At 44.2% G+C, this 27,293-nt stretch overlaps 1 protein-coding gene across 2 annotated transcripts in view; it reads left to right on the top strand.

Annotated features, from left to right (window-relative positions):
• Nucleotides 1-27,293, top strand: part of IPO13 (importin 13) — a 40,539-nt gene that overhangs the window by 4,093 nt on the left and 9,153 nt on the right. For both annotated transcript variants that reach the window (XM_075287311.1, XM_075287310.1), the window contains exons 3-16: nucleotides 3,091-3,827; nucleotides 10,250-10,390; nucleotides 11,882-12,023; nucleotides 13,237-13,403; nucleotides 13,884-14,004; nucleotides 15,644-15,791; nucleotides 16,521-16,702; nucleotides 17,443-17,469; nucleotides 17,561-17,695; nucleotides 18,049-18,192; nucleotides 18,573-18,653; nucleotides 19,053-19,190; nucleotides 20,428-20,524; nucleotides 26,887-26,939. In XM_075287311.1, coding sequence (XP_075143412.1) covers nucleotides 3,091-3,827; nucleotides 10,250-10,390; nucleotides 11,882-12,023; nucleotides 13,237-13,403; nucleotides 13,884-14,004; nucleotides 15,644-15,791; nucleotides 16,521-16,702; nucleotides 17,443-17,469; nucleotides 17,561-17,695; nucleotides 18,049-18,192; nucleotides 18,573-18,653; nucleotides 19,053-19,190; nucleotides 20,428-20,524; nucleotides 26,887-26,939 — 2,313 coding nt within the window. The remainder of the gene's footprint in view (nucleotides 1-3,090; nucleotides 3,828-10,249; nucleotides 10,391-11,881; nucleotides 12,024-13,236; nucleotides 13,404-13,883; nucleotides 14,005-15,643; nucleotides 15,792-16,520; nucleotides 16,703-17,442; nucleotides 17,470-17,560; nucleotides 17,696-18,048; nucleotides 18,193-18,572; nucleotides 18,654-19,052; nucleotides 19,191-20,427; nucleotides 20,525-26,886; nucleotides 26,940-27,293) is intronic.

Here is a 27,293-nt window from a genome sequence, read left to right as displayed (position 1 = left end):
CATATATATTGCCCAGTACCAGGGCAATACATCCCATATATATCATCCAGTACCAGGGTACTACATCCCATACATATTGTCCAGTACCAGGGCACTACATCCCATATATATTGTCCAGTACCAGGGCACTTCATCCCATATATATTGCCCAGTACCAGAGCACTACATCCCATACATATTGTCCAGTACCAGGGCACTACATCCCATATATATTGCCCAGTACCAGAGCACTACATCCCATACATATTGTCCAGTACCAGGGCACTACATCCCATATATATTGCCCAGTACCAGGGCACTTCATCCCATATATATTGCTCAGTACCAGGGTACTACATCCCATATATATCGTCCAGTACCAGGGCACTACATCTCATATATATTGCTCAGTACCAGGGCACTTCATCCCATATATATTGCTCAGTACCAGGGTACTACATCCCATATATATCGTCCAGTACCAGGGCACTACATCCCATATATATTGCCCAGTACCAGGGCACTACATACCATATATATTGTCCAGTACCAGGGCACTACATCCCATATATATTGCCCAGTACCAGGGCACTACATCCCATATATATTGCCCAGTATCAGGGCACTACATCCCATATATATTGTCCAGTACCAGGGCACTACATCCCATATATATTGCCCAGTACCAGGGCAATACATCCCATATATATCATCCAGTACCAGGGTACTACATCCCATACATATTGTCCAGTACCAGGGCAATACATCCCATATATATCATCCAGTACCAGGGTACTACATCCCATATATATTGCCCAGTACCAGGGCACTACATCCCATATATATCGTCCAGTACCAGGGCACTACATCCTATATATATGCCCAGTACCAGGGCACTACATCCCATATATATTGCCAAGTACCAGGGCACTACATCCCATATATATTGCCAAGTACCAGGGCACTACATCCCATATATATTGCCCAGTACCAGGGCACTACATCCCATATATATTGCCAAGTACCAGGGCACTACATCCCATATATATTGTCCAGTACCAGGGCACTACATCCCATATATATTGCCAAGTACCAGGGCACTACATCCCATATATATTGCCAAGTACCAGGGCACTACATCCCATATATATTGCCCAGTACCAGGGCACTACATACCATATATATTGTCCAGTACCAGGGCACTACATCCTATATATATGCCCAGTACCAGGGCACTACATCCCATATATATTGCCAAGTACCAGGGCACTACATCCCATATATATTGCCAAGTACCAGGGCACTACATCTCATATATATCGCCCAGTACCAGGGCACTACATCCCATATATATTGCCCAGTACCAGGGCACTACATCCCATATATATTGCCCAGTACCAGGGCCCTATATCCCGCACATATTTCCTAGTACCAGGGCACTACATCCCATATATATTGCCCAGTACCAGGGCACTACATCCCATATATATTGCCCAATACCAGGGCAGGTATATTCTGTATATATCTCACACTGCCAGGGCAGGTATATTCTGTATCTATCACACACTGCCAGGGCAGGTATATTCTGTATCTATCACACACTGCCAGGGCAGGTATATCCTGTATATATCACCCAGTGATGTCTGTTCTGTGACATGATGCAGCATTGATCCTTAAGTAACCCATGGGGTGCACAGATATCTGCTATTCTACGTGAATGCGCCTCACTGCTTCATGTCTGCAGAGCGATGCTGGGTACAGCTGTGCCTTGCTCTGCCGCTCTATGGGGGAGGGGGGTGTTATAACTGAAGTACATTTGGCTTTTGTTATGAGCCTGGTAATAGCGGTGACGGCAGTGAATATGCACATTAATCCAGAAGCTTATGTCACAGCAGGAGATGATGGCTGCTTATGTCATCGGATGTGATGTGTAATATTAATAGGACTATTTCATGGTCATTTAATAAACAACGGTGTTGTCTGAATCCGGAGGTTGCGTCAGATATTTTGTACATTGGGCTGATGGTAGGCAAGGCCACAGCCACTTAGTGGTGTAATGTCTGACTCTGCAGTGTCACTGGGATGTCATTGCAGCTTCCTGGCTACAGTCTCCAGGCTACGGCATCTCCCCGTGTAGTCTTGTAGGATTTCCTACCATATATTCCAGTGATCCGGCCCTTAGGGACTCTTAGTGCATCTTCTTGTCAGCTGCAGGTTTCTTGCAGAAGTACATGGAGCATGTGGGTCTCTCTCTGACACTGGGTGAGCTCCCTGATACAACATGACGTTACCAAGTGCTCCGGGGACATCGCCAGCTGTGCCCCCCCCTTCCCTCATGGTGACAGGATCCTCCTGGCATGGGGCATGAATGACACATAAACAGGGCAAGCAGCTCAGCTCTAAGATGCTCAAAAATCAATACGTCCTTAATGCTGTGGAGTCGCTATTTTTAGGGCCTTCAGAGGAGGATCTAACAGTGTTTATAGAATTTAAGGGGGATGGTGTATGGTGTGACTGTATGTAACGCAGTGTACCACTGAACATCACCTATAGAATACAAGGCCACATACATACAAGATAATATCGGCCTCCATATTATAAAGAGATAATTAATATCCCTGTTGTCATCATCATTGTGACACAGCTGGATGGAAAACAATAGTGACATTTATTAGAGCCTTGGTGTGTGTATACTGGACTGGTGCACCACTCTATAGGAATGCATCGTAAAGAAACCTATCACATGGTATACTTTTCTATTTGCAATGGTTGCTCAAGGTGAGGTATCTTGCTGTATTCTTATATTTTGGGATATGTCGCAGTCTTCCATCAGAGGCTTCATCTGGAGATTCCTCTAACAGATTCTTCCCACGTAGGATTAAAATGAGACGTGAGCAGAGCCCAAGCCTAATAGTTTTTTTTAGGGGTCTGTTCAATCCATTGTATTTAGTGATATAAGCATGACATATATACATATATACATATATATATCCCAAAAACATTGCGTAAACTCTCCTGCTCACAAATGAGAACAGACATTTTCCTTCCAGCTGAGACGACTTTATGACATGTTCTCATTGTATCCCTGTGTTTGTGTCTCCTATTGTACAGGCTCTTCACCAGTTATACTACGATCCCAACATTGACAATAAGAACCTGGCTCAGAAGTGGTTAATGCAGGCCCAGCTGTCCCCTCAGGCCTGGCAGTTTAGCTGGCAGCTCCTGAATGGTGGCAAAGTCCCAGAAATCCAATACTTTGGTGCAAGTGCACTGCACATCAAGATATCCCGCTATTGGGGTGATATACCCTCAAACCAGTACGATACCCTCAAATCACAGCTCTTCTCCCAGATCTCTGCCTTTGCCAGTGGCTCCAAGATTGTCCTTACTCGACTCTGTGTGGCGCTGGCATCTTTGGCATTGAATATGATGCCGGACACGTGGCCCCACGCAGTTCCGGACATGGTACGGGTATTCCAGACTGAGGATGGACAGACAGATGGCAGAGCTCGCTGTTTGGCACTTTTGGAGTTGTTAACTGTTTTGCCTGAGGAGTTCCAAACCAGCCGCCTCCCACCTTTCCGGAAAGGACAAGTACGCAGCTGCCTGTCTCAGGAGTGTGCATGCGTCTTCCCATTGCTGCGCCAGCTTTTACAGCAGAGTGACTCCCCAGGATTTGTCAAGCAGAAGGTGCTGAAATGTTTTTCCAGTTGGGCCCAATTGGGCATCCCTCTTACAGAGTGCGAGGAGCTGACCATGGCGGCTTTCTCTGCTCTACGGGACCCTGAACTGTTTGACTCTGCAGTGGAGGCTTTAGTGAATACAATATCTCAGCCCGATGCACAAAGGTGAGATGTGACGTTTCTCGTGTATTATGGATTGTTATGACGTCCCCCCCCCCCCTTTGTGTTTATTCCAAACTACATTCATAAGCTACAGTCAACATAGGGTTACAGGATTGTCACTGTGTATCAGTCGAGAAAGTCTTTTTAAAGGGGTTTCCAATTTCAGCAAATGTTATTGTTTGCGTAATAAAAATATGTTCAATTTTCCAATATAATTTTTGTATGAATTCCTCACAGTTCTTTAGATCTCTGCTTGCTGTCATTCTTTACGATGGACAGTCCATGGTCATGTGATGAGTACACAGTAATCTGAGGTTTGTCTTGTAACCAGTGTGTCCATCTTATGACCATGGACCGTATGTCACACAACCATGGACCATATATCAGGAGACTATGGACTGAGTTGTATCCCCTAGAAGTAAATAGAATGAATGACAACAAGCAGAGGTCTAGAAAACTGTGGAAATAATACAGAAAGTATATTGGAAAAACAATAATCTTTATTTTCTGAAAGTGGACATCCCCTTTAAGTAGATTGGTATACTTAAGTATCATTTAACTCTATGCAACATTATATGCCCCCATATTATAATGTTCCCCTCCAAATGCCCCACGGTATTAAGTCTCTCTACTCGTGCCCCAGTTTAAACGTACAGAAAGTAGAGGGGTGCATTAAACTGGGGCAGCTGGAGGGAGACATTAAACAGTGGGGGTAGTTGGAGGGGGACAGTAAACTGGGGACAACTAGAAGCAGATATGTCCCCGTCCAGCTACCCCCCATGGTTTAATGTCCTCCTCCGGTTGACCCCAATAAAATGTCACCTTCCAGCTGCCTTCAGTTTAATTGCCCCTTTATCTGTCTTCAGTTTAACTGCCCCCAGTTTCCCCCTCTTGCTCACACATACAGTCTCTTCTCTCCTCCTTATCTTCAATCAGTCTCCATTCCCAGCAGCTCGCTCTTTCTGCGTAACACCAGCCACACTGTCCTGTACAATCAAGAAAAGCTCCGCCCACTGAAGAGTCTGATCATCTCCTAGTAGGCTAAAGGACCTTTGATGGCGTCATCATAGGTCCTTTAGCATCTACCTTTATCCTACCATTTAGCTTATACCCTATGCGGGCTGGTCAGACATAGTCAGACGGCCTAATGTGACCCGCGGGCCGTACCACGCCCAGGTCTGATCTAAAGGCATGCTGGTACTCCGTATAATGTTTCCTATACTGTGACAAGTTTGATGTCAAATTTCCTGGTGACAGACTCCTTATAGGGTAAGTTCAAAATGGAGTTTTTTGCAGGTGGATTTTTGAGGTAAAATCGGTCTTAACATCTGCCTCAAAAAAACACCTCCCAAATCTTCCAATTATTTCAGTGGGAGAGATTTTTTCAAAAATTTTGGGGGGTTTTCCAAAGCAAAATCCACCTCAAGATAGATCATGACAGCTTTTTTTTTCCTCTAGCTAAAAATTTAGCTAGAGAAAAAAAATCTGCTCTTGACTCCTATTAAAATAAATAAGCCTGCAAAATCTGAATCTACCCTTTAAGATTGCAAAGAAAGCAAATATCCAGAGCTCCTTTAGACTACCTTGCGGAGAAGTGCAGACACTTTGTCACCTCACCGCCACCTGCCTGGGATTGTCCCACAGCTCAGTGGCCCCACTCTCTGCTAATAAAGGGGGTACTACAGATGGGTGTCTATTAGAGATGAGCGACTGTATTTGATTGAATACCTCCTCTGCATAGGTTATTGTTGTAAAAAAAAAAAAAAAAAAAAAAGCGCCAGGGAAGACGGGAGGGGAATCGAATAGTTACTGCTCGCTCATCTCTAGTGTCCATGTCTTGTAGTTTCATCATCCCTTTACTCCAAGAACTTTTCTGCCACAAATCTTTTCATCATTTGGCTGTGAATTGTGCTACAGATGAAAGTTATATTCACACAACCAATGGACAGATTTGGATTCGTGGGGCCCCCATTTCATGGGATCCCTCCTTGGTTTGAGTCTATTAAGGGATCTGTGACTAGAGCCAGAAAAACAGACTGGTGACAAAGCTCCACAATACATGTACTGAGTTTATAGGGCTTATTCACACACCATGGCGGTTTTATAAACAATGAGTTAGTGAGTGTATTCATGTGTCTTATGTTCAGTTTATATCACAGACCTGCTTTATTTCCGTATTAATGGACACACAGACTCAATGGATCTGGAATGGATGTGACATTTGTTTGCAGGCGTTAAAACAGATCTGTGGGTTAGGTCAAAGACAAAAGAACGATAAAATTCTTTTTTTTTTTTATTGAATGGCCTATTAAAAATGGACGACACTTGGCTGTCTAAATAGTAAACAACGACGTCAGAGCCTTCAAAAATGTCTTTACTATGTCTTCCATGTCCGACATCCGTGCGGCCTCTCTCCTCTGCACAGCCTAGTTCTGGATTCTCTCGTGGATGGCGCTTTACAACGTTATCCACATGTACTGTCATTTAGGCTAATTTGTACGTGAATCTGAACTCTGCATCTGAACGTCGCCTCCGTTTTCTCTCCAGTTGTATTCCTAGATTCAGTAGATTCACAATGAATGGCTTTTATAGCAGAACACAAGGATAAATTATTAAAAATTTTGCAAGTTTCTAATCTACCTTTCAGATGGTGTCTGAGACCGTGGATGTGACTACGATGACCCATCCTAAAGCAATACTCACAGCCGAAGGATTGTTACCCACAGAACTGTCTAGACTGGACGCAGCTGTAACAAACCCTCAGCTGTCTGAGAGCGCGAGCACAAGGGGTAATAGAGACCTCTGATGTCCAGTATTGGGACCGTCGCTCCTGTAATTTCTCACTGTATCACTGCCCAGAACACTATAACCATCTACACACTGAATATAGACCCGTATATAATAGTCAGTGCCTGACCCTCCTCATCCCTTACCCTCCTATAAGACTTGTGTACATGAATAGGATTTTCTGTTCTGTAATACACTTCAGTTTCCATGTTGTACCATGTGGGCTGACTAGACACCCCTCCCCCACCCCCCATATTGCTGCCTTCTCTTTGAAGGTGTGTGATATTGGGGGAAGGTGCAGATCTTGCTTGTGATCCGAGCAGCTTCCATCTTACATCCCTGGGAATTGGTACTTGCCGTGACCACAAACCCGGCCCAGTGATTGGTTGCTCGACCTTCCAGTTGCTTAGCAACCACTTATCGTCTCCTCTCCCCTTCCTTCTAGCTCACTCCTGTGTTCACACCAGCAATAATAAAAGGAACTTAATTGCCGAGCTGAGCCGCTGTATATTCCTCCATGTCTGGGGAATGTCGCTTCATTAACCCTCTCACAGCTGGCCAGAGGATACGAGACAGCTGACTATCATTGCAGAGAATGCTAGAAGATGCTTTGCAGCTTGTATGTGCCCAAACCCTGCTGCAGAGGCTGCTGGGAGACTGGAACGCTCCCCTAGCTATGGACTAGGCATACTAAAATGTCTAGTGCAAGGTCATTGGAAGGACAAAGGCTGCATCCCCCCCAGGCCGGGCTGCTCCGCACATACCCCGTAGCCCCCAGGCCGGGCTGCTCCGCACATACACCGTAGCCCCCAGGCCGGACTGCTCCACACATACCCCGTAGCCCCCAGGCCGGGCTGCTCCACACATACCCCGTAGCCCCCAGGCCGGGCTGCTCCGCACATACCCCGTAGCCCCCAGGCCGGACTGCTCCACACATACCCCGTAGCCCCCAGGCCGGGCTGCTCCGCACATACCCCATAGCCCCCAGGCCGGGCTGCTCTGCACATACCCCGTAGCCCCCAGGCCGGGCTGCTCCACACATACCCCGTAGCCCCCAGGCCGGGCTGCTCCGCACATACACCGTAGCCCCCAGGCCGGACTGCTCCACACATACCCCGTAGCCCCCAGGCCGGACTGCTCCACACATACCCCGTAGCCCCCAGGCCGGGCTGCTCCGCACATACCCCGTAGCCCCCAGGCCGGGCTGCTCCGCACATACCCCGTAGCCCCCAGGCCGGACTGCTCCGCACATACCCCATAGTCCCCAGGCCGGGCTGCTCTGCACATACCCTGTAGCCCCCAGGCCGGACTGCTCCGCACATACCCCGTAGCCCCCAGGCCGGGCTGCTCTGCACATACACCTGGCCATAGTATAGCCATAGCCCTGGTTTTAGAGTGTGCCACCTGGAAAAATCTTACTGTTCACATCATTGTTATTAATGCAAATCCTACATGTATTCTATATGAGTCCAGGGTGCCAGTGCCACTATGACGTTTGTATTAAATAACAAAAAAATGTAATGCCATTTTGGTGAGAATGTGCGTTTGTAACTATAATGTTCCTGAAGGTCACAAGGGATGTAAATTGAGGAGAAAAAAAAATCTGCAGCAATGTCAAGATTCAAGAGGAATTCATGATTTTCAATCCTATTCTTTATTGTATACTCCGCTGTATATTTTGCTACCTATTCACTTTCATAGGAAGGAATCGCTGGCTGTTAATGAATTACAGGATCTTTGCTGCTTCTGTCTGGCCGTCAGTCATTTATGAAGGAGTTAGATTTGGATTAATAAATAGAGGGATCTGAGTCCATGTTTGGCCTGCTGACTCCACAGCCCTGGATTTTGCTGCATTACTTATGTGCAGATTTCTGGTGGGTTTGCCACGCCACACATTTCCCCCTTTGCCGTGTAATCTGCTGTGAAAATCTCCCAACATGTATTGACATGCTGTGGATGTAAACTCCGCATTGCAGGGCAACCTTTCTGCACCAGTTTTATGCTGAGTTTTTTGGGGGGGGTTTTCCCCACAACTTCTGAATGGGATTTGGTAAAGTCTCAACCAATTTTCTCCTCCAGTAACCTCTGCAGATTTTCTTCCATTGTGCAGCAGAAGACGTGAAGTGTGTATGTCCCATGTGGACATGGCTGACTGTGGGAGAACGATGGATTCATGGGAAAGGGGTGTGGGATAAATGTGACAACGAGCACCAAAATGTGGCTGCAAAGTTCTGGCTCAAAGATTAATTGTCTACTGCTAAAAATGAAAGGAGTAAAGAGGTGACAAGCCTCCTCTCCTGCCTGTGCGGGTGATACATGGACATGGCTAATATCATGTGCTGTCCTTTCCTCCCTGGACTCATTGATTTTCATCAGTGAGCCCAGATTGTAAAATGGTCCGGTATACGCAGACCCGTGATATCATATGGACATGCCTATGGGGCTATAAGACTAGAATGGCTCAGTGTGCTAGCTAGGAAGTCATCCAAGCTTATTTACCAGCCGTCACCATCTTGTGGCAGTGCCGTAGTCTCACCTAGGACCATGGGAAAACCTATTTTTTTCTCTAGACATAGAGGAGGCCATCTTGTCACAGTTTCAGGCCTCTGTGTAATGAGGTCATAGGAACGATCTCTGTACTGTCCATTTATGTATTTGTACATTGTTGTTAGGTCGCACCTAAAACATCTTTTTTCCAAATGAACAAGCCCGAGTTTGATAACCGGTCTTTATACAATAATCTGCCCATGCACTTGCAAAATGCTCTCCATGTGAACGTTCCAGTGATTTGTATAGAGGCCTAACTATGTTCATGACCACCTATTACTTTATTTACCTTGGTGGCAGCTGCCTGGCACTGGTTGCTAAAATATAGTGTACTGTCCCCAATATCCCCAGGTCTTGTTTAGCTAGATTATTACTAAGTGTTTCACTATTTAATACATAATCGTAAGACTTGATTCTATGGCCAGGTGCAGAACTTTACATTTATCCATATTATTACTCTTTGCCCAATCTCTCTGTAATATTATATTATCCTCCTCTGTGGGGATTACTTTATACAGCTTAATATCATCTGCAGATATTGAGATCCTAATCTGCAAACCCTCTACCAGGTCAATAATAAAGGTATTTAAAAGAAGAGGACCCAGTACTGACCTCTGTGGCACCCCACTGGTGAATGCGACCTCTCCTATACTGACCCCTGTGGCACCCCACTGGTGACTGTGACCTCTCCTATACTGACCCCTGTGGCACCCCACTGGTGACTGTGACCTCTCCTATACTGTCCCCTGTGGCACCCCACTGGTGACTGTAGTGGAATCTCTGGTCCTATAAAGATAGATGGACATAACTGATTGCACGTCTCGTGACAACTGTTCACTGCCTGACCAAATTGGGAGTGGCCCATGTTCTGGCGGCCCCATAAATGTCTATAGGGGGAATAACCCTTCAGATAGTGACTGTAATGTTTGTCGTCTTTTAGTTGTAATGGAAAAACCTCTGTAAGTGTTGTCGTCTCCATGGCCTGTTTGACAGACAAAGCTCAGTATATGTTAAAGTATATATATATATGTGATTCTTCTAATCTAGACTATATTTGTGTGTGTGAAATGTTTTCCTTGTTGTTTCCTCAGGTATGTGAACACACTTCTCAAGCTGATTCCTCAGGCGCTCGGCTTACAAGACCAGCTTCATCAAGCAGTTCAGAATGGGGATATCGAGACTTCCCATGGGATCTGCCGAATTGTGGTGGCTCTAGGGGAAAACCATTCTCGGTATGTAGCGCTCAATGATAGAATCTCATGAATACTAAGATTGTTTTGTAGGTGCTAATAGAAGGCTCCAAATCACATAGCATTACTTGGCCTATACTTATAGTGGTTGTCTCATTTTATATACCACAGGATAGACTTCACTGAAGGTAAGAGTAACAAAACTAAAAAAATTACTTCTATTTCTACTATTAAAGCTCCCTAGGACTGAAATAAATATCATTCAACATAGTTCCCTGAAAAAGAGAGAGCCCTGCAAAAGATACCGGGGGCCGGAGGTGGCAACTAATACACAATAGTCTGCAGGATTATGTAACGGAGTGTGTTTAATATACAAAACCCACAATAAGAACCAAGGAACCTATAGATTATCAATATGTTGGAAAACTGACTGCGACATAAAGGTAGAGCCATGCAATCCAATCTACAAATACAGAGTTCAGCCGTGCGATTAACCCAGTCACTACTGGCAAGAACTGTATGTGGATCATTAAATAAATGGCAAATAACCCAGTCAGTGGCTAATATCAGTATTCCATTGGCGGTTAATATTCACATACAATATCCTGTCAAACTTTTCACTGTCTAAAACTACAAATCCTGTTCATTGTTTAAGAAATATTTGTAACTCTGGTTCACTTTTCAATGTGTCAAAATATCTTTCTCATTTTTCTGATGCGCCAAAAAAAAATTGTCTCCATTGCCATGCACGAAAATTCTGACTCAAGTGAATCTTTAAGTAGGTTCACACGATGGCCTACTTTGCACAAGAAAATCTGCGCCATATGCTTTATTTTCTGTTTCTTACCTGTGTCGTAACATTACATGCTTCTAAACCACTCGCATTATAAACCACGCCCAATATAAACCACACGTATATAAACCACGCCCATTATAAGCCACACTTGTATAAACCACGCCCATTATAAACCACACCCATTATAAACCACACCCATTATAAACCACACCCATTATAAACCACACTTATATAAACAACTCCCATTATAAACCACACCCAGTGTAAGCCACACCCATTGTAAACCACGCCTATTATAAACCACACCCATTCTGGGACACACATTTCATAAGTCTTCTTTCTGGTGTGCACTATTCATAAGTATATCATAAATGTTGTGTTATATATATAAAACTCTGCCTCTGCATTCTGTTGTTAAATTGCAGCTAAAATGAATATGCTATATTCAATATTAGATTTGCGTATGTCCAACACCCAGGACCCCACAGATGTGGCTGGTGCGGCTCTTAGTATTGTTTACATACTGCGAACTGAAATCTATGTGTCAGCGCTGTAATACTTACACTATTCATTACAGTTTCTGTGGCTCACGATATGTACACAATACAGACAGGCCATCAATGTTAGAAATCCCTTTAACTAAGAAAATAACAAAAAGTTGTGCCTGACGACTGTAGTCCTCAGCAACGGTTCACTAGATATTGGTCAAGTGTCAATCCTCATGTCATCTTTTGCAGGGCACTTCTGGATCAAGTCGATCACTGGCAAAGCTTCCTGGCACTGGTGAATATGATCATGTTTTGCACTGGAATTCCCGGTCACTATCCAGTTAATGAAACCACCAGTTCTCTCACCCTGACATTCTGGTACACGCTGCAGGTAGGTGGTCTCTTCATGGCTTCCGTCTAGTGGGATCACTTCCAAGGCAGTCTCTGATCGATCACCTTCTCTGACATATCAGTTTTAGTAAATACATGTATTCTCCATAATGTCACAGATGTGGAGCATGTTTTCTTGTATCTGTGTTGTATTGTCCCAGTAGGGGGTCACTAGTTGGGGGTGTCCCTGCACACTGATGCTGTCCGATCACTGTGTCAGGAAATATGTCCGCTTATTGAAATGTTTCCAGCAGGAATAACAGAGGAATAACAATGTGCAGTTATAACGAAAGTCCCTCCATAATTTTGGCATAGAGAGTGTTCATTAGAGGGGACTATGTAGTTTAATGTAAGTAAAACTCCTTGTATAATGAAAGGTTCATAAGGCACAAAATGAGCTCAGGAAACTTGCACTTGATGTTCACTCTTTTCTCAGCACTTGTGAGTGTAGAAAACTAAACCAGTCTGTATAAATGTCCTTTATGTCAGTGCATTGCTAGTTTTACTAGGCCTGCGTCATGTTCACTCCTGTGTTGTTTAATCTGTTCTATGAACATAAGAACAGATTAATAAAGGCAGATCCATTCTATGACTCATGACCATAGATCCCAAGGGACACAATTAACAATAAGTGGGTCTGCCGGGTATCTCTTGTTCTCTCTCTGACATCATTGGACAAAAAAAAGTTGAGTTTTTGAGAGACTCTGCAGCAGACAGTGCAGATGTGCATGTGGCCTTACAGCCACTGGTTACTTTCACGTGGACAGTATTTTGCATCAGGATATCTAAGCCAAAATCAGGAGTGAAACCTACAGAGAGAAAAAAGTATATTGGGGAGATTTGTACCAAGTAAAAGTGGCCAAAGGTGGAAAACTCCTCCTGAAACTCCTCTTCCTCCTCCTTCTGACACAGGGCCTGGTTTATGAAGTGTTCTCAACCTCTGAACGTAATGAAGAATAATTCAGGTCACTGCATGAAGCAGGAGTGTGAGGATAAAGTTGTCAGACCAGGCCCCGTGCTCCAATGTATCTCTGCAGTGTCTGCTGGAAATCTTGGGCCCTGCATGGTTTATAATATTGAGCCTGGAAAATGTAATTTAAGTCATTAGCAGAGATTTTTTTTACCATGTGAGAACCTGGATTCAGTATAATAGTCTGATCAGTATAATGTAATGTTTGCACAGTGCAGGCTTTGATGGCTTTCTCTCTTTATAGGACGACATCCTCTCCTTCGAGACAGACAAGCAGTCCGTATACTTGCAGGTTTATCGTCCGGTCTATTTTCAACTAGTCGATGTTTTGCTCCAGAAAGCTCAGTTTCCTGCTGATGATGAGTACGCTTCCTGGTCATCAGATGAGAAAGAGCAGTTCCGAATCTACAGGTACAGCGGCTTTCTTGTGGTTCATGTGTGTTTGTCCAAATCGCTTGCATCCCCAAAAGACTGATTATAAAAGAAGGGGGTGGAGAACCAATATGATAATACCATGTAGCACAAAAGTGCACTAGATTTAGGCCTCATTCCCACATCCGTAAATGGCTGCTGTCTTTGGTTGTGACAAAAAGATCAACTTTTTTGGTTTCATTTTCTGTGGTTTTTGACTCTGGGTCAGTGAAAAAAGAATGACACATGGATTGTGATGCATCAGCATAAGTGGAGAAAAGGTGGTTGTTCCGCTGTCGCTTTCTTGTGAGCCTGTGGTTCACAAAAAAACATGGACATCCAATTGAACACATGGAACTGAATGGGAACTTATGGTTCCCGTGGAAAATGAGGCCACTACCAGTACATGAAATATAGAGGTGTGAATAAGGCCTTACATAATTTACAATCTGAACTACCTTCTCTTTTTTTTTCTTGTAGGGTGGACATATCTGACACGCTTATGTACGTGTATGAGATGCTGGGAGCAGAGCTGCTCAGCAACTTGTATGATAAACTCGGGCGACTCTTGACATCTTCAGAACACCCCACGTCATGGCAGGTAAACCTAAGTAACTCATTAGGAGCGTCCTAATATGGTAGCAGCATGTCCCTGTGGCATTGTAAGGCTGAGGCCCCACTTTGTGGAATAGCAGCTTTTTTTGTTGCGGTATTTTGGGAAACCTGTAGGAAGTTCTTGTACTTCTCCTACGTCTCCTTTCTGCTCAAGCCACTCCTGACATTGGATCCAAAAAAACACAGCAACCAAAAAAACTGCGTTTCTGCAATGTGAGGTCTCAGTCTTAAAGGAGTTTTCTAACTAACATAACCTCTTGGAGAACTTCTGTGAATGTTGCTTGTCCAATCGTTCTGTCTCTTCAGCTAGTCCAAAACAGACTGGATAATGTTGAGATCAGGGCTATATTTGTGGGGGCCATATCATCACGTCCAGGATTCATGTGGGCAAAGGTCACACCAATTTTAGATTGTAAAATTTGCCTTTAAGCAGAACTTTTGAGACTGTATTCTGTGAAGTTGTGTACTTGGATATTATTATGGGGATGTTTGTTGATTGCCATGACAGCTTATAAAGTAGTGGTCACCCAGCTTTTCTATTTGAAGTATTTGTGACATATGAAAGCTTGCTAAAATGAGTATAAAGGTAGTATTACATGGCCTTGTATACAGTCAGGACCAACCACGTGTATGCTAACAGCAAGTACAGGACAGGTTTAATAGTAGTTAGTAATACAGGTGACATCCACGGTAACATGTGCATTACTAAAATAAAAAATGCTTGTTCTCCTTCAGCAAAAGAAGCACCGTGTAAACACACACTTAGGGTGCAGAGGGCATTTTCACCTGAATTTATTGATCATTGCATGTTCGGTTGATACCAAATGTTTGTTTTTGGCGCTGACAGGGCAACAAGCATTAATCAATAACTGTAATTGAAGACCTTGGCAGCGGAATAATCGGCCCTAAACACTTCACCTACTGACTATGTAATAGTGACATATAGTGCATTGTGTCATGTGTCCATCTCCTTATATGTAGGCAGCATTGTACTTTATTAACAAAAAAAAGATCTGACTTGTCCTGTGAAAGACGGGGGCTTGAATATGGCTGACTGGGTACTTTACTCTGTTCCTTAGGGGTTTGTATAAGGTGATATTTTAACGTAACCTGCAGCTATCAGTTCTGGCCTGCATTCTGCTGCTGCAGCACAAGAACTGCTGACAGTACAGGGGCGGCTCGGCTTCTTCATAATTGCATTAGAGATAGGAGACAGAACCACAGTGCAGATTTCATTTTGGCAGCGAACTTGTTTAACTTCTGGTAAATCAATGTATTTATAGGATTCAAGGTTTTATAAAAAGCATACGAGACGATTTGTTGTATTCTTGGGAATGAATCGGACTCAGGAGCAGGATGTGCTCTTGTGCAGATTCTGTGGATTTACTACAAATGCTACAAGTAAATGTATTGTAAATGGGGTGCAGGCTTTTATGTAGGAGCATTCACCATGATATTTGCAGTTATATACCATATTTGCAACATTTTTCTTCCTAATTAAATATGGCAAACATTTGGATTACACCCATGCAGGTTATGTTTTGGAGCCCTAGAATGATGCATTGATATGTGTAGGGTCCCCGGAGTGATGGTGGTGTAACAGCTAAATCTCTTCTTTCCTGCAGCACACAGAAGCTTTGCTCTTTGGTTTCCAGTCCATTGCTGAAACTGTTGATGTCAACTACTCAGATGTCGTCCCTGGACTTATTGGCCTCATCCCAAGGATCAACATCAATAATGTGCAGCTTGCAGATACAGTCATGTTCACTATTGGTAAGGATGGCCGATAATGGCAACTTGTTATATTAGGAATCTCTTGTAGATTTTATGTTTCGGGGGTGCCTATGATTTAGTCATGTGTTTCTTAGAAAATGTCAGACATCTTTTTAATTTAAGTTTAAAAAGACTTTGTCAGGCTTTTTGGGATCCCTGATCTGCGCCAATGTACAGGTAACCAGATGGTTTTAGCGCATGTTGTTGCTACGCTCCACCAGTATTCTTGGTAATGAAAGATTGAAGATCCCCGGTGTCTGCTGAGGGCCCCTGGCACATGCACACTATATACAGTGAAGTCGAGGTCGCTGCTCACTGCCTCACTGTGTGTGCCCTGCACCTCCGATGTATTGACCTCATCTTCACTGCACACAGAGACCTTCAGTGGACTCCTCTCAGCCGCATCGGGGTTCTTCACCATTTCATTTTGAAGGATACTGGTGGCGACATGATTCAGAGGTTTAGGGCCCTAAACTCCAGCAGCTTAAAGGGGTTTATGAGGATTTAGGTTTTCATGGTCTATCCTTGCCATAGGCGTTAATTATTTGACCATTGGGGCCCAGACTTTACACAGGTGCAAGTACTGCAGCCCAGATCCCATTAAAGTCAGGACCTGTAATGGTTTCTGTAGTTTTTAGTACTTGTAAGGTTAGATTTATTACATGTATAAACCTTTCCCTCCAGCATGTGCGAGTTCATAATGACTGACTTTGTAACTTGTATTATTAGGAGCGCTGGCCGAATGGCTGGCTGACCACCCGGTGATGATCAGTAAAGTTCTGCCATTAGTCCTCCATGCTTTGGGGAATCCTGAGCTGTCAGTGTCCAGTGTTTCTACCTTGAAAAAAATCTGTCGGGAGTGCAAATATGATCTTCTTCCCTACGCTGCCAATATTGTTGCTGTGTCCCAGGTAACTGTGAATGCCTGCGTTGTACTAATCCTTTAGCTTTATGAGGTTCTCCAGGTTACTTATCACTAAAGTATAGTCCATGTATAATGACAAGATTTCTGCTTGCTTTAATTGGATGAAATTTTTATTTTTTACATTAAGAAACCCATTTTTGATCTTGTCCAGTTGCCATAAATATGTGGCCCGTTCTTCTATGTAAGGGCAGTGCCACAAATTGTCGTATTCTACCATATTGTTTTTACAAATTGAAAGGCTTAATGGCCGGCCGATTACCTGTCATTAGGCAGGCCTGTCACAAAGCCATGTTTGTTTTTCTGAAACTTGCACCAAAACTGCACAGCAGGCTTGTAGAAGAATTGAAAGGATTCCAAGTATATTGTGCTCAGGATGGCGGGGTCAGTGTCATGGACCCGGGGTCAGAGTCATGGAGCTTCAAAACTAAATGACCAATCCACATGTAGGAATCCCACTTCGAAGTTTATGGCACAGAATTCACAGTTAAAAATTTGTATGTGTGGTCATATCTTTAAAGGGTATCTTGACTCAAAAAAGTACAGCAAAATCTGCTACAAAAAAACTGCATTTTCACAACGTGGAACCTCAGCCTTATGTACTTGTGGCAGATCTGTTGCCTGGTCTTCTGTGTGTTTGCTGCGCCTCCGTCACTGTGTGTGACATAATCCATTATGCTATAAAGAAGGAAATGATATGTGTGTAATTAGTAATGTCTTGTCTTGCAGGATGTGCTGTTGAAACAGATCCACAAGGTAATGTTGGTATTCTCTCCGTGTGACAGGTAATGTCATGTCTGTGTGTCACCAGGGCTGCTAATAATGGCTGTATGTTGTTCTCTTACAGACCAGTCAGTGTATGTGGCTGATGCAGGCTCTCGGCTTTTTGCTGTCAGCACTGCAGGTGGAGGAAATCCTGAGCAACTTACACTTACTCATCACTCCATATATCCAGCAGCTGGAGAAACTGGCTGATGAGACGGTGAGTGGAACTTATAAGGTCGCTCATCCCCTATCCACAGGTAGAAGGGACAGTGTCTGGACGTCTCCCATGTCTCCAGTGCTCCATTCACTGCTATGGGGCTGCTGGGCCTGTCCTTAATGGCACAACCCCTTTAAAGGAATTTTCTTATTTTATGCCAATAAATCTCATTGTATGCTTCCACTTTCTTATATATTTCATGTGTCAGTCCTTCACCATGTCATGATCTCCGTCTTGTCCTGATACTTGTACTAATCCCCTTTACAGAAGGAAATTATTATTTTTTTTGTAAAATTGAATCACAGCAATGTTTTCCATTATTTCATAACGTGATTCTCTTGTTTTCTGTGCAGCCAAATCCTTCCAATAAATTAGCAATTATCCACATCCTCGGGCTTCTCTCTAACTTATTCGCCACTCTGGACATTAGCTGCCATGATGATGATCATGAGGCAACGGAGGTCAAAAGGTTACCTGTAGTGCAGGGACCAAACCCAGTAAGTCTTTTTCCTTGGGCAGGAGGACAATTCAGATCGGATGTATTATGATGGGTTCCTTTTTGTTTCCATATGGTGTCACATTGTTCATATTCATCTGTGTTATTGAAGGACATAGCTGATAACCTTTGCAACAGCTATAGTATACCCAAGGTTATCTTCTGTGTCCCCGAATGATCAATATTATCTCTGGTGATCTAAGGTTGGTTACGGGTAATTATGGGGAGTCTTGGTGCTGCGGCACCAAAATGATCCCACAATTATACAGGTATGAACATGTGGTTATGGGCAGCTGCTGCCTAACACAGACTCTAACACGTAGTTAGTGTAAGCAATACATTTAGCTCCCGCTGACATTGCTGTGTCCTGTGTCTTGGCAGGTTGTCCTGGTTCTGCAGCAGGTGTTCCAGCTGATCCGGAAGGTTCTCAGCACTTGGCTGAATGATGCTCAGGTTGTTGAGGTAAGTGACAGAAGCTCAGGCCATTGTATTGGGTCACATCTGTGTAGTCGGGGAGTATTCACCTTCTAGGTTGCAATTCGTTCATCCCTCTTATATTTTCTTTGCGAGAATTACTACAGTGATGAGTTATGAACGAATAAGTGTATTGTGTGTATAACGAAAAGTTCTAGAATCTTCCAATATAACATTGTATGCAAACAGGAACATTTATTTGCCCTATACTGGACAACTGCTTTATAAATGTAAGAGAACGTCAGGTCGGAACGCTGTTACCCATGTTATGTGCCATTGCCCTACATATTGTGCTGCAGCAGACCAGACCTAGGGATATCCATCTCTCTAGTGCTTTCCCGCTCTGTGGACTCCTTTATCCATGTTCCTCTTTTTTTTACTTTGCAGGCAGTGTGCACCATATTTGAGAAGTCGGTGAAGACCCTTCTGGATGACTTTGCCCCCATTGTTCCTCAGTTATGTGAGATGCTGGGTCAGATGTATAGTACAGTTCCCCAGGCTTCTGCCATTGACCTGACACGGCAGGTAAGTGATTTATTCCAGCTGTAAAGTAGTTCTCAGAACCCAACTTATAGATTCTAGATACTTGCTTATTAAGGGGATGTTCACACACAGGAATTTGGTGCTGAAATTGAGATGGAAACTGCCTGAAATCATTCCCCCATTCATTACAATGGGAAGAAGTAGCTGATTTATTATTTTTATTATTATTATTAATTATTTATTTATTTATTTGTCTATTTGCAAAAATAAGCGTCCTGCTCGTTCAGATTCTGCCTAAGGACTCCCAATGAAATGAATGGGAGGCAGAAAATCCATCTTCTCTGCCAGCACAGATTTTGACCAATTTTTTGCAAGAAAATCTGCTTTTGGAATTTGGCCCTGCCCAAGAAAGGCAAGACACATTGGCACTCTTCTCCAAATTTTGCGTCAAAATCCGCGTCAATTTTTGTCAAGCAGAAAAAAAATCTGTTTCAACTTCCTGAAGCCGAATTTTTCTGCTTGACAAATTCAGCATCAAACTCTGACATGTGACCCCCCGCTCCCCCCACAACAGGACAGACAGGAGGCGGGGCTAAGGAAAATATCTGTTGTATTCACATCTGCTATCCGGCTATTAAAAGGGTTTTAATTCGTTCTAATTTTTATGCAGGTGACAGTTTTGTGTCATAGGGTTAGTGCTAGAACCTTTCATGTTTTTTGAGTGTTTTTTTTTCTCCCCTCTTAATTTTATTTACTTCCCAGTGATCATCAGGGCAGGGGCTGTAATAAAAGCATCCTTAGCGTCTCTTTCGAGAGTCCAATCTTACAACTCTCTGCAGCTACTGACTGTGCCAGAACATTCATAAAGGGTTGTCCGCCTGGATTTACCAACCAGAAAATACAAATTGTGATGGAAGTTGGAGACTGACTCTGACCAGACCCTGTTACGCTGTTATATTAGAATTGTATTCATTACTCTCCAGTCTGGCCTCACAGCACACTCACCAGACACATAAATGAATTCGCCTATCCACATACCAAATGAGTGTAGGATGTATTGGGTTTTTTTTTTTTTTTACAATGGGAGTCATTGGGCAAGCTATGACTCTGTATGCTTATACTTTGGGGTCGATGGGATCCTGATGTGTACCTCTGGCCAAAGTGAGACATAAGACACCATAACAATAATAATCCATATTTACATATCCACTATATATCCATTATTGGTGCAGCACTGGCTCTATCCACTGAGGATTTATCTACTTGTCTTCTCTTACAGATGGTTCATATCTTCGCCAATGAGCCGGCGCACTTTCCTCCCATCAGATCGTTGTTCCTGTTGGTCACGTCACTGACTCTGTCGCTGTTTCAGCAAGGTTAGTCACGTCAGGATGGAGGCGCTGCACGCTCTGTCTACAGACTCTCTGTTCATAAATGACAGGCTGCCTGAGATGTTCATGAGATATAGGCTGTACCTATAATATCTGATCCATAGGGCGACGCTTATCATAGGGAACGGTCCAGGGGAAACAAAAATACCAAAGTGTTCTTGGAAAGGCTGCGGACAATATAATATTACAAGATGGATAAAATCAAAATGAGACCTTTGTGCTTGAGCGTGACAATGCACAAACATAGAGTCATTAAAAGGAAATGCACGTGGTTGATGCTCTTGTTAGCAGAGGTGTAACTAGATGCTCCTGGGCCCCAATGCCAAATTTGTAATGTGGCCCCTACATGCCATGTGCCATTTATAATACTGGTATACTTTATGTTGCAGAGGGACCTTTGCTAACACTACACCTCCTATATCTACTCCCTTGGTTGTAGGATTAGGTTAGGACCTACAATGATATATCTGGATATCTTATTTTTACATATTGTGGTTAGCTTCTCATTTACAATATGTTTTTGTCTATGTTGACCACCTTGGAACACGATTGACCGTCTAAAAGCGTTTATGTGTTTGTGGACGAGGTGAATAACAGACTGAGAATATTTATAACACAACTTATAAGGCCTGAAATGCAGGAGATGTTCTGCAGTCAAAAAAACACACCAAATGGTTCACCTTTGCTGCAGATTTCACCTTTCACATTGGAGAGGGTGAAATCCACAGTAAGGCCTTGTTCACATGGTGAAATTTGACGATGATGTTGAGACAAATTCTGCCCCAAAGTCTGCAGTTTTCCCTGATTCTTCCTCCCACTATTTTCAGTGGGATGTAGAGATTGCAGCAGGACGCTCCTCCTTTACAGTCCATGCTGGTTAGGTCCGTTCATCCAGGCCTAATCATTAGTGGAAAGCCACAACAAAATGTCTGCCTCAGATTCCTCTTCATTTTCTGACCTCTGGTTGGCGCCTATATCTTCTGCATATAATTGACATATTGCAGATTTGCCGTCTGCGTTGCAGGTTCATTTCCACATGAATTTAATGTGCTTTTTTTTTTTCTTTGAGAATGAAGTTTTAGTCTCATCCAGTTTGCTGTAAGATGTTGCTGATTTTTGCAGCCTTTTAGTCCTAAATCTGTTAGGCTGCTAACACTGCAGCAGTGGCCGGTCAGCGTGGTCTCCTGTTTGTACGTAATACTGAACTAATGCATTTTAAGGGCCCCTTCACACGGAGTTTAATCTCCGCTCATTCAGACACGTATACATGAGCGCTGCAAAACACATCCCATTCACTTCAATGGGAGTGCGTGTAAAGCCGGCTTTGTGTGCTCTCATTGAAGTGAATGGGATGTGTTTAGAAGCGCTCGTGTATATGTGTCTGAATGAGCGGAGCGTAAACTCCTTGTGAAGGGGCCCTAATAGAAAATATAAGGAGTTGGCGATTCCACATACATTAGAAGCATTCCATCATTTAGCTGTCTCTGGAGGTGCAGATACATAGATGGCGCAGGGCAGACAGCCCCCTCTACCACATGTTGGTGTGTGATCAGTGCAGGGCAGACAGCCCCCTCTACCACATGTTGGTGTGTGATCAGTGCAGGGCAGACAGTCCCCTCTACCTCCTGGTGGTGTGTGATCAGGGCAGACAGCCCCCTCTACCACATGTTGGTGTGTGATCAGTGCAGGGCAGACAGCCTCCTCTAACACATGATGGTGTGATCAGTGCAGGGCAGACAGTCCCCTCTACCACATGTTGGTGTGTGATCAGTGCAGGGCAGACAGCCCCCTCTACCACATGTTGGTGTGTGATCAGTGCAGGGCAGACAGCCTCCTCTAACACATGATGGTGTGATCAGTGCAGGGCAGACAGTCCCCTCTACCACATGTTGGTGTGTGATCAGTGCAGGGCAGACAGCCTCCTCTAACACATGATGGTGTGATCAGTGCAGGGCAGACAGTCCCCTCTACTGCATGTTGGTGTGTGATCAGTACATGGCGCGAAGTCTCTGCTTCACAAGGAGCAACGGTTTGCATTGGGAGAATAGCTATCTAAGCAGGTTGGTATTATTTAAGACATTTCAGCATATATAAAAATCACCAAATGTAAAGCACCCTGGAATTAATGGTGCTATATAAATAAACAATAATAATAATCACCAGCTGCTAAATAATGTTACAGTATGGTGCAGCCTGTAGGATCTGCTGAGCTGATCTCCTCACTGATGATACATTTTATTATTTTGCATTAAAAGTAAAATGCACAAATTTGTTTTAAGAGAAAAACCCTTAACCTGTATTTTTTGCACCGTGTAGATTGATGGTGATTGCAGTAGAACCAGTAATGGCCAGCAGGTGTCACTACTGATGCTGCAGGTCTTCATGGGGATAGAGAGGGAGACCAGTGACGGCCACATTGGGTATGGTGTAGTAGACGGGTGTTACTTGAGTGGTTCTCTCTAATAGGTTGTATTAGTCTGGAGATAATGTAACATCACATCTGGGAAATACTCAGAACAGTTTGTCTCTGCCATAACCCCAGTATGTGCTGTCTGCATCAGAGCAGCGGCCACTCACTGCAGCTTAGTCCCTTCTGTCCATGGCAGACTGTGCATTGTATTTACATGGGACGCTTTGTGCACATTGCTGCATTATTAGCTGGCTATTTTCAAGAAAATTGTTAGTGGATTTTTAAACTCGTTTTATTGAAGATTACATAACAAAGCAAGTAATACAATCAAAACAAAAGAAAAACACAGGTACAGTATAAGCACAAGAAACATACAGTTAACCAGAAACAAGCCACAGCACTGGTCCATCCCGACCCCAACCCAACCACCCCGACCACAACACAGTTCTGAACACAATATCACATGACACAACAACAAAGTTACAACAGTCACATATATTCCCCACACGAGGAGTCACAAACCTATCTGGCAGTAGCTCCTATTTATGGAGCAAAGGTGTCTACGGCCAAACGCATCATGGGAGCAGAGTATTGGGTCACGGGAGAATCACACCACGCACCCCATACCGTAGTAAATTTCTGGGGACAGCCCCTCCCTTTATATATAATCTGATTAAATGGGAGAACCGAGTTAACCATTTTCCGCCATTGGGAGACAGATGGGGATCTAGGGGCCATCCACCGCAAGGCGATGGCTTTCCTAGCATAAAACAAGCACTCTCTAAGAAAAATTCGAGTATGATGCTGCCACAACTCCTCCTCCAAAACGCCAAACAGGCAGACTTCGGGAGAAAACGGGACTGGGCGGCCCAGGACATCTGCCAGAAGGTCTACCACTCCCCTCCAAAAGGTGCGAACCACCGGACAACCCCACATCATGTGCCAAAAATCTGCACGAGGATATGGACACCTGAGACAAGTCGAGCTAGACATACGGCCCATTCTGTGCAAACGGACAGGGGTCAAATAACATTGGTGTATGATAAAAATTTGGATCAATTTATTATTAGCTGAAGGAGAGACATAAAGAGGAGATTCCAAAACCTCCTGAAACAGCTCATCAGTCAATTCCGGGATATTGGTGCGCCAACGCGTCAGAGCCGGGGACTCAGCCAGAGATACCTTTACATGAATTAGATGGTTATATAGAACCGAAATAAGACCCCCAGGGCCCTGAGAGCGTAGCACACCAATGAGCGGGTATTCGGAAATGGCACACGGTTGGGCAGGAAATATCGAGGAAAGGGCATGGCGTATCTGAAGAAACCTAAAGAACTGGTGTCTTGGTATCGCATGTGATGCGGTCAAAGAGTCAAAAGTAACAAACACCCCCTGTGTATATAAATTCGCTAGAGTAGACACCCCATATCGTGACCAAGACCTAGCATCAGGTAACACGAATAGATCAGACAAGCCAGGATTGTCCCACAAGGGGGTCTCTGCAGGGGTGTCCGAATAAGAAGATACTTTCCGGGCCTGCGCCCAAACCTGCGCCGCCAGAGTATGAATGGGCAAAAGCCTACCCCTGAACAACCGAGACTGGTCCAGCACAGGCCACAAGATATTCAGGTCCAGATGGTGAGCCAAATGCCTCTCCGGTCCCGGGAGCCGATAAATTGTTAGTGGATTACACTTAAAATGTATTTGCTAACTATACTCCTGTGTGTGACGGAGCTGTAGGCCTGCTTACTATATACTTCTATAGGACCTGTATACCATTTCTGCCTGTAGCGCTGTCCTCCACCCCTCTGCAGTAGTCTGAGTAACACATAATCATTGTAGAATGACAACACACTATACTCTCAATCACTAACCGTCCTCAAGATCTCTGCTTGCTGTTATTGAATAGGAAATCTGTCCTGACCTTGTTCAGCTGATGACTTTGTTTCAATGTATCATCCTAGGCAATCCATGTTAGGCTGCGTTCTATCTGTGTCTGAGTCTCCATGAGAATCTGCCTGTAGTTTAAAGACAATGGGCACCCGATGGGGTCCATATGTTACCTCTATTTTAACGGTCCGCTTGCCCATTGTTCTGGGCCTTCGATAGACGTGTGAACTTAGCCTATATCCAGATCCCGTCCTTCTGCTGAAACATCCTAAGCAGCCAAATCATTGATGCCATTCACTGACAGCAAGTAGAGGAAATGGTGACATGGAACAGATTATAACCTCTTCATGATCTAGTGATTGATCTGCCGCTATGGGAAACTATCTATATAATCCCTGGCATATACCTCTAACAGAAGCGAGAGTACCCGCTGCTTGTACTCTGTACTTGTCTGACAATTATTTACTTACCCTATCTGGGCAGCAAACAGTATATACCTTTATCTCAGCACTCGGACACCCTAAGAGCTCCAGCATTGCCGCTGCCAATATTCAGAGAAGCCTAAAGCGCTGCTATAGGTGTCTGATGTATAGCCAAGAGTCTACAAAAAGAGGTGGAGCTTGTATTCAGTGCATATATATATATATATACACAGGTCCACACTGGTGCTGTATATACCAAAATATACAACAGTTTTGGAGCAATAAACTGTGCTTATCCTGTAAGGGTGCATGCACACTGAGTAACGCCGGGCGTGTATGAGAGCCGTACACGCCGGCATTACAGCAGACTGCCGAACACTTCCCATTCACTTCAATGGGAGCGCTCGTAACAGCGGCGTTTACGAGCGCTCCCATTGAAGTGAATGGGAAGTGTTCGGCAGCCCTGCTGTAACGCCGGCGTGTACGGCTCTCATACACGCCCGGCGTTACGTAGTGTGCATGCACCCTAAGGGAGTGATTTTGTCCCCCGGGGTGTAGTCCATGTTCTTCTCTCTGCTTGTCAGTGTTCTGCTTTCTCTTTCCTCTTTTGCATTGCATGCAGTCACCCTCAGTCTGTAGACATTGAGTCTGGACCAGAAGGTTGCCCTCACGGGGCCCGGCCAGGCAAATGTGGAAAAAGCTTCAATATTTTATCAGCTTTAGAATAATCTCTCTACCAGAGTTTGCTGTCATTGAATGAGAACATTCTTGTATTTGTCCAGAAGGCTGACAATAGGTCCTAGCCTGGTGTAAGACTGTGGAAAGCCTGCGAGCTGTGCCCAGGACTTGGAGCAAATGCTTGTGGCAGGTGAACGTTGCGGCTGAGCTCTTATTGCTGCATTGTAGGAAACCTTCACCATCTGTATTGCCGCTGTCTTTGCCTCCACTGATTGCATTGTAAGGTTATTGTCAGCTGTGTAGTCCTAAGCATAGGCCATCAATATGTAAGCCCTGGAAACCCCATTTAATTCTGCAGATTTTGTTTCGTAGTCTCTGAATGGTTTATTCACTGACAGCAAGATCTTCACAATGGTGGGAAATTGTACAAAGTGTACGCGAGAACGTTGTAAATCCCAGAAAACCGGACAATGTCACTGGCTTCTGACAGATGAGACGCCAAGCACTGGAGCTCCGAGCTTTATCCTAGTTAAAGCTGTGGTGCAGATCAGCAGCCATCTAACCTGGGGGCTATTCAGGGGCCCCCCATCCCTCAGCCTGTAGGGGGCAGCGCTCCATGACCACTGGCTCGTCCACGTCCTCTTTCCGCATTCCATCACTGATGTCTTGAGTGTGCGGGATGGTCAGGGTCTGAAGCATCTTTCTTTTTAATTTGTTCGTTCTATTTTTTGGGTTTTCCAAGTCTCATAATTTTGTTTCTTTGACAAGTTGTTCATGTCTTTTTATCCTCCTCCTCCTCCCATCCACGTCCCGGCCCCCTCCCTCCGTCCTTTCCCCTCCCCCTCACATCTCCCCTGTGAACTTCTTTCTGTACCACATGACTTATATGAGATTAAGTTGCTGTTTGTATAATTTTCTCTTAAGTTACATCTTTATTATATTTTTAGGACCCAGGGACCATCCTGATATTGTTGATTCATTTATGCAACTCCTGGCACAGGTGTGTTTTGGGTTTATTTCATTCACTTTTCTTTCTTTCTCTCTCTCTCTTCCTCCTTATTTGATTCAATTTAGCTTTCTGTTATCTTCCCTCCTCCCCCTATGATTTCTTTATGTTCTGTAGCCTTTCTCCATCAAGTTTTGCTCCAGTTCTTTCTTTGAGACACCCTCACAGAAAGCAAAAAATAAACCAATATCCTGTGTGTCTGTAAAGAGCTGGAGCTCTGGGCGACTAGGAGTTAGTGCCAGGACATAGGTCATGGTTGTCAGACTGGGCGTCCACCATGTCAGGTGTCAGGACTGCTGACACTCCAGATGTTCTAAGATGGTCGCACGCTCTTCATCCTACGCTCAT

The sequence above is a fragment of the Leptodactylus fuscus genome, chromosome 9 (genome assembly GCF_031893055.1).
Source record: "Leptodactylus fuscus isolate aLepFus1 chromosome 9, aLepFus1.hap2, whole genome shotgun sequence".
In the NCBI taxonomy this organism is placed as follows: domain Eukaryota; kingdom Metazoa; phylum Chordata; class Amphibia; order Anura; family Leptodactylidae; genus Leptodactylus; species Leptodactylus fuscus.
The sequence above is the reverse complement of the archived record's forward strand: the minus strand, read 5'-3'. Positions and strand labels throughout refer to the sequence as shown.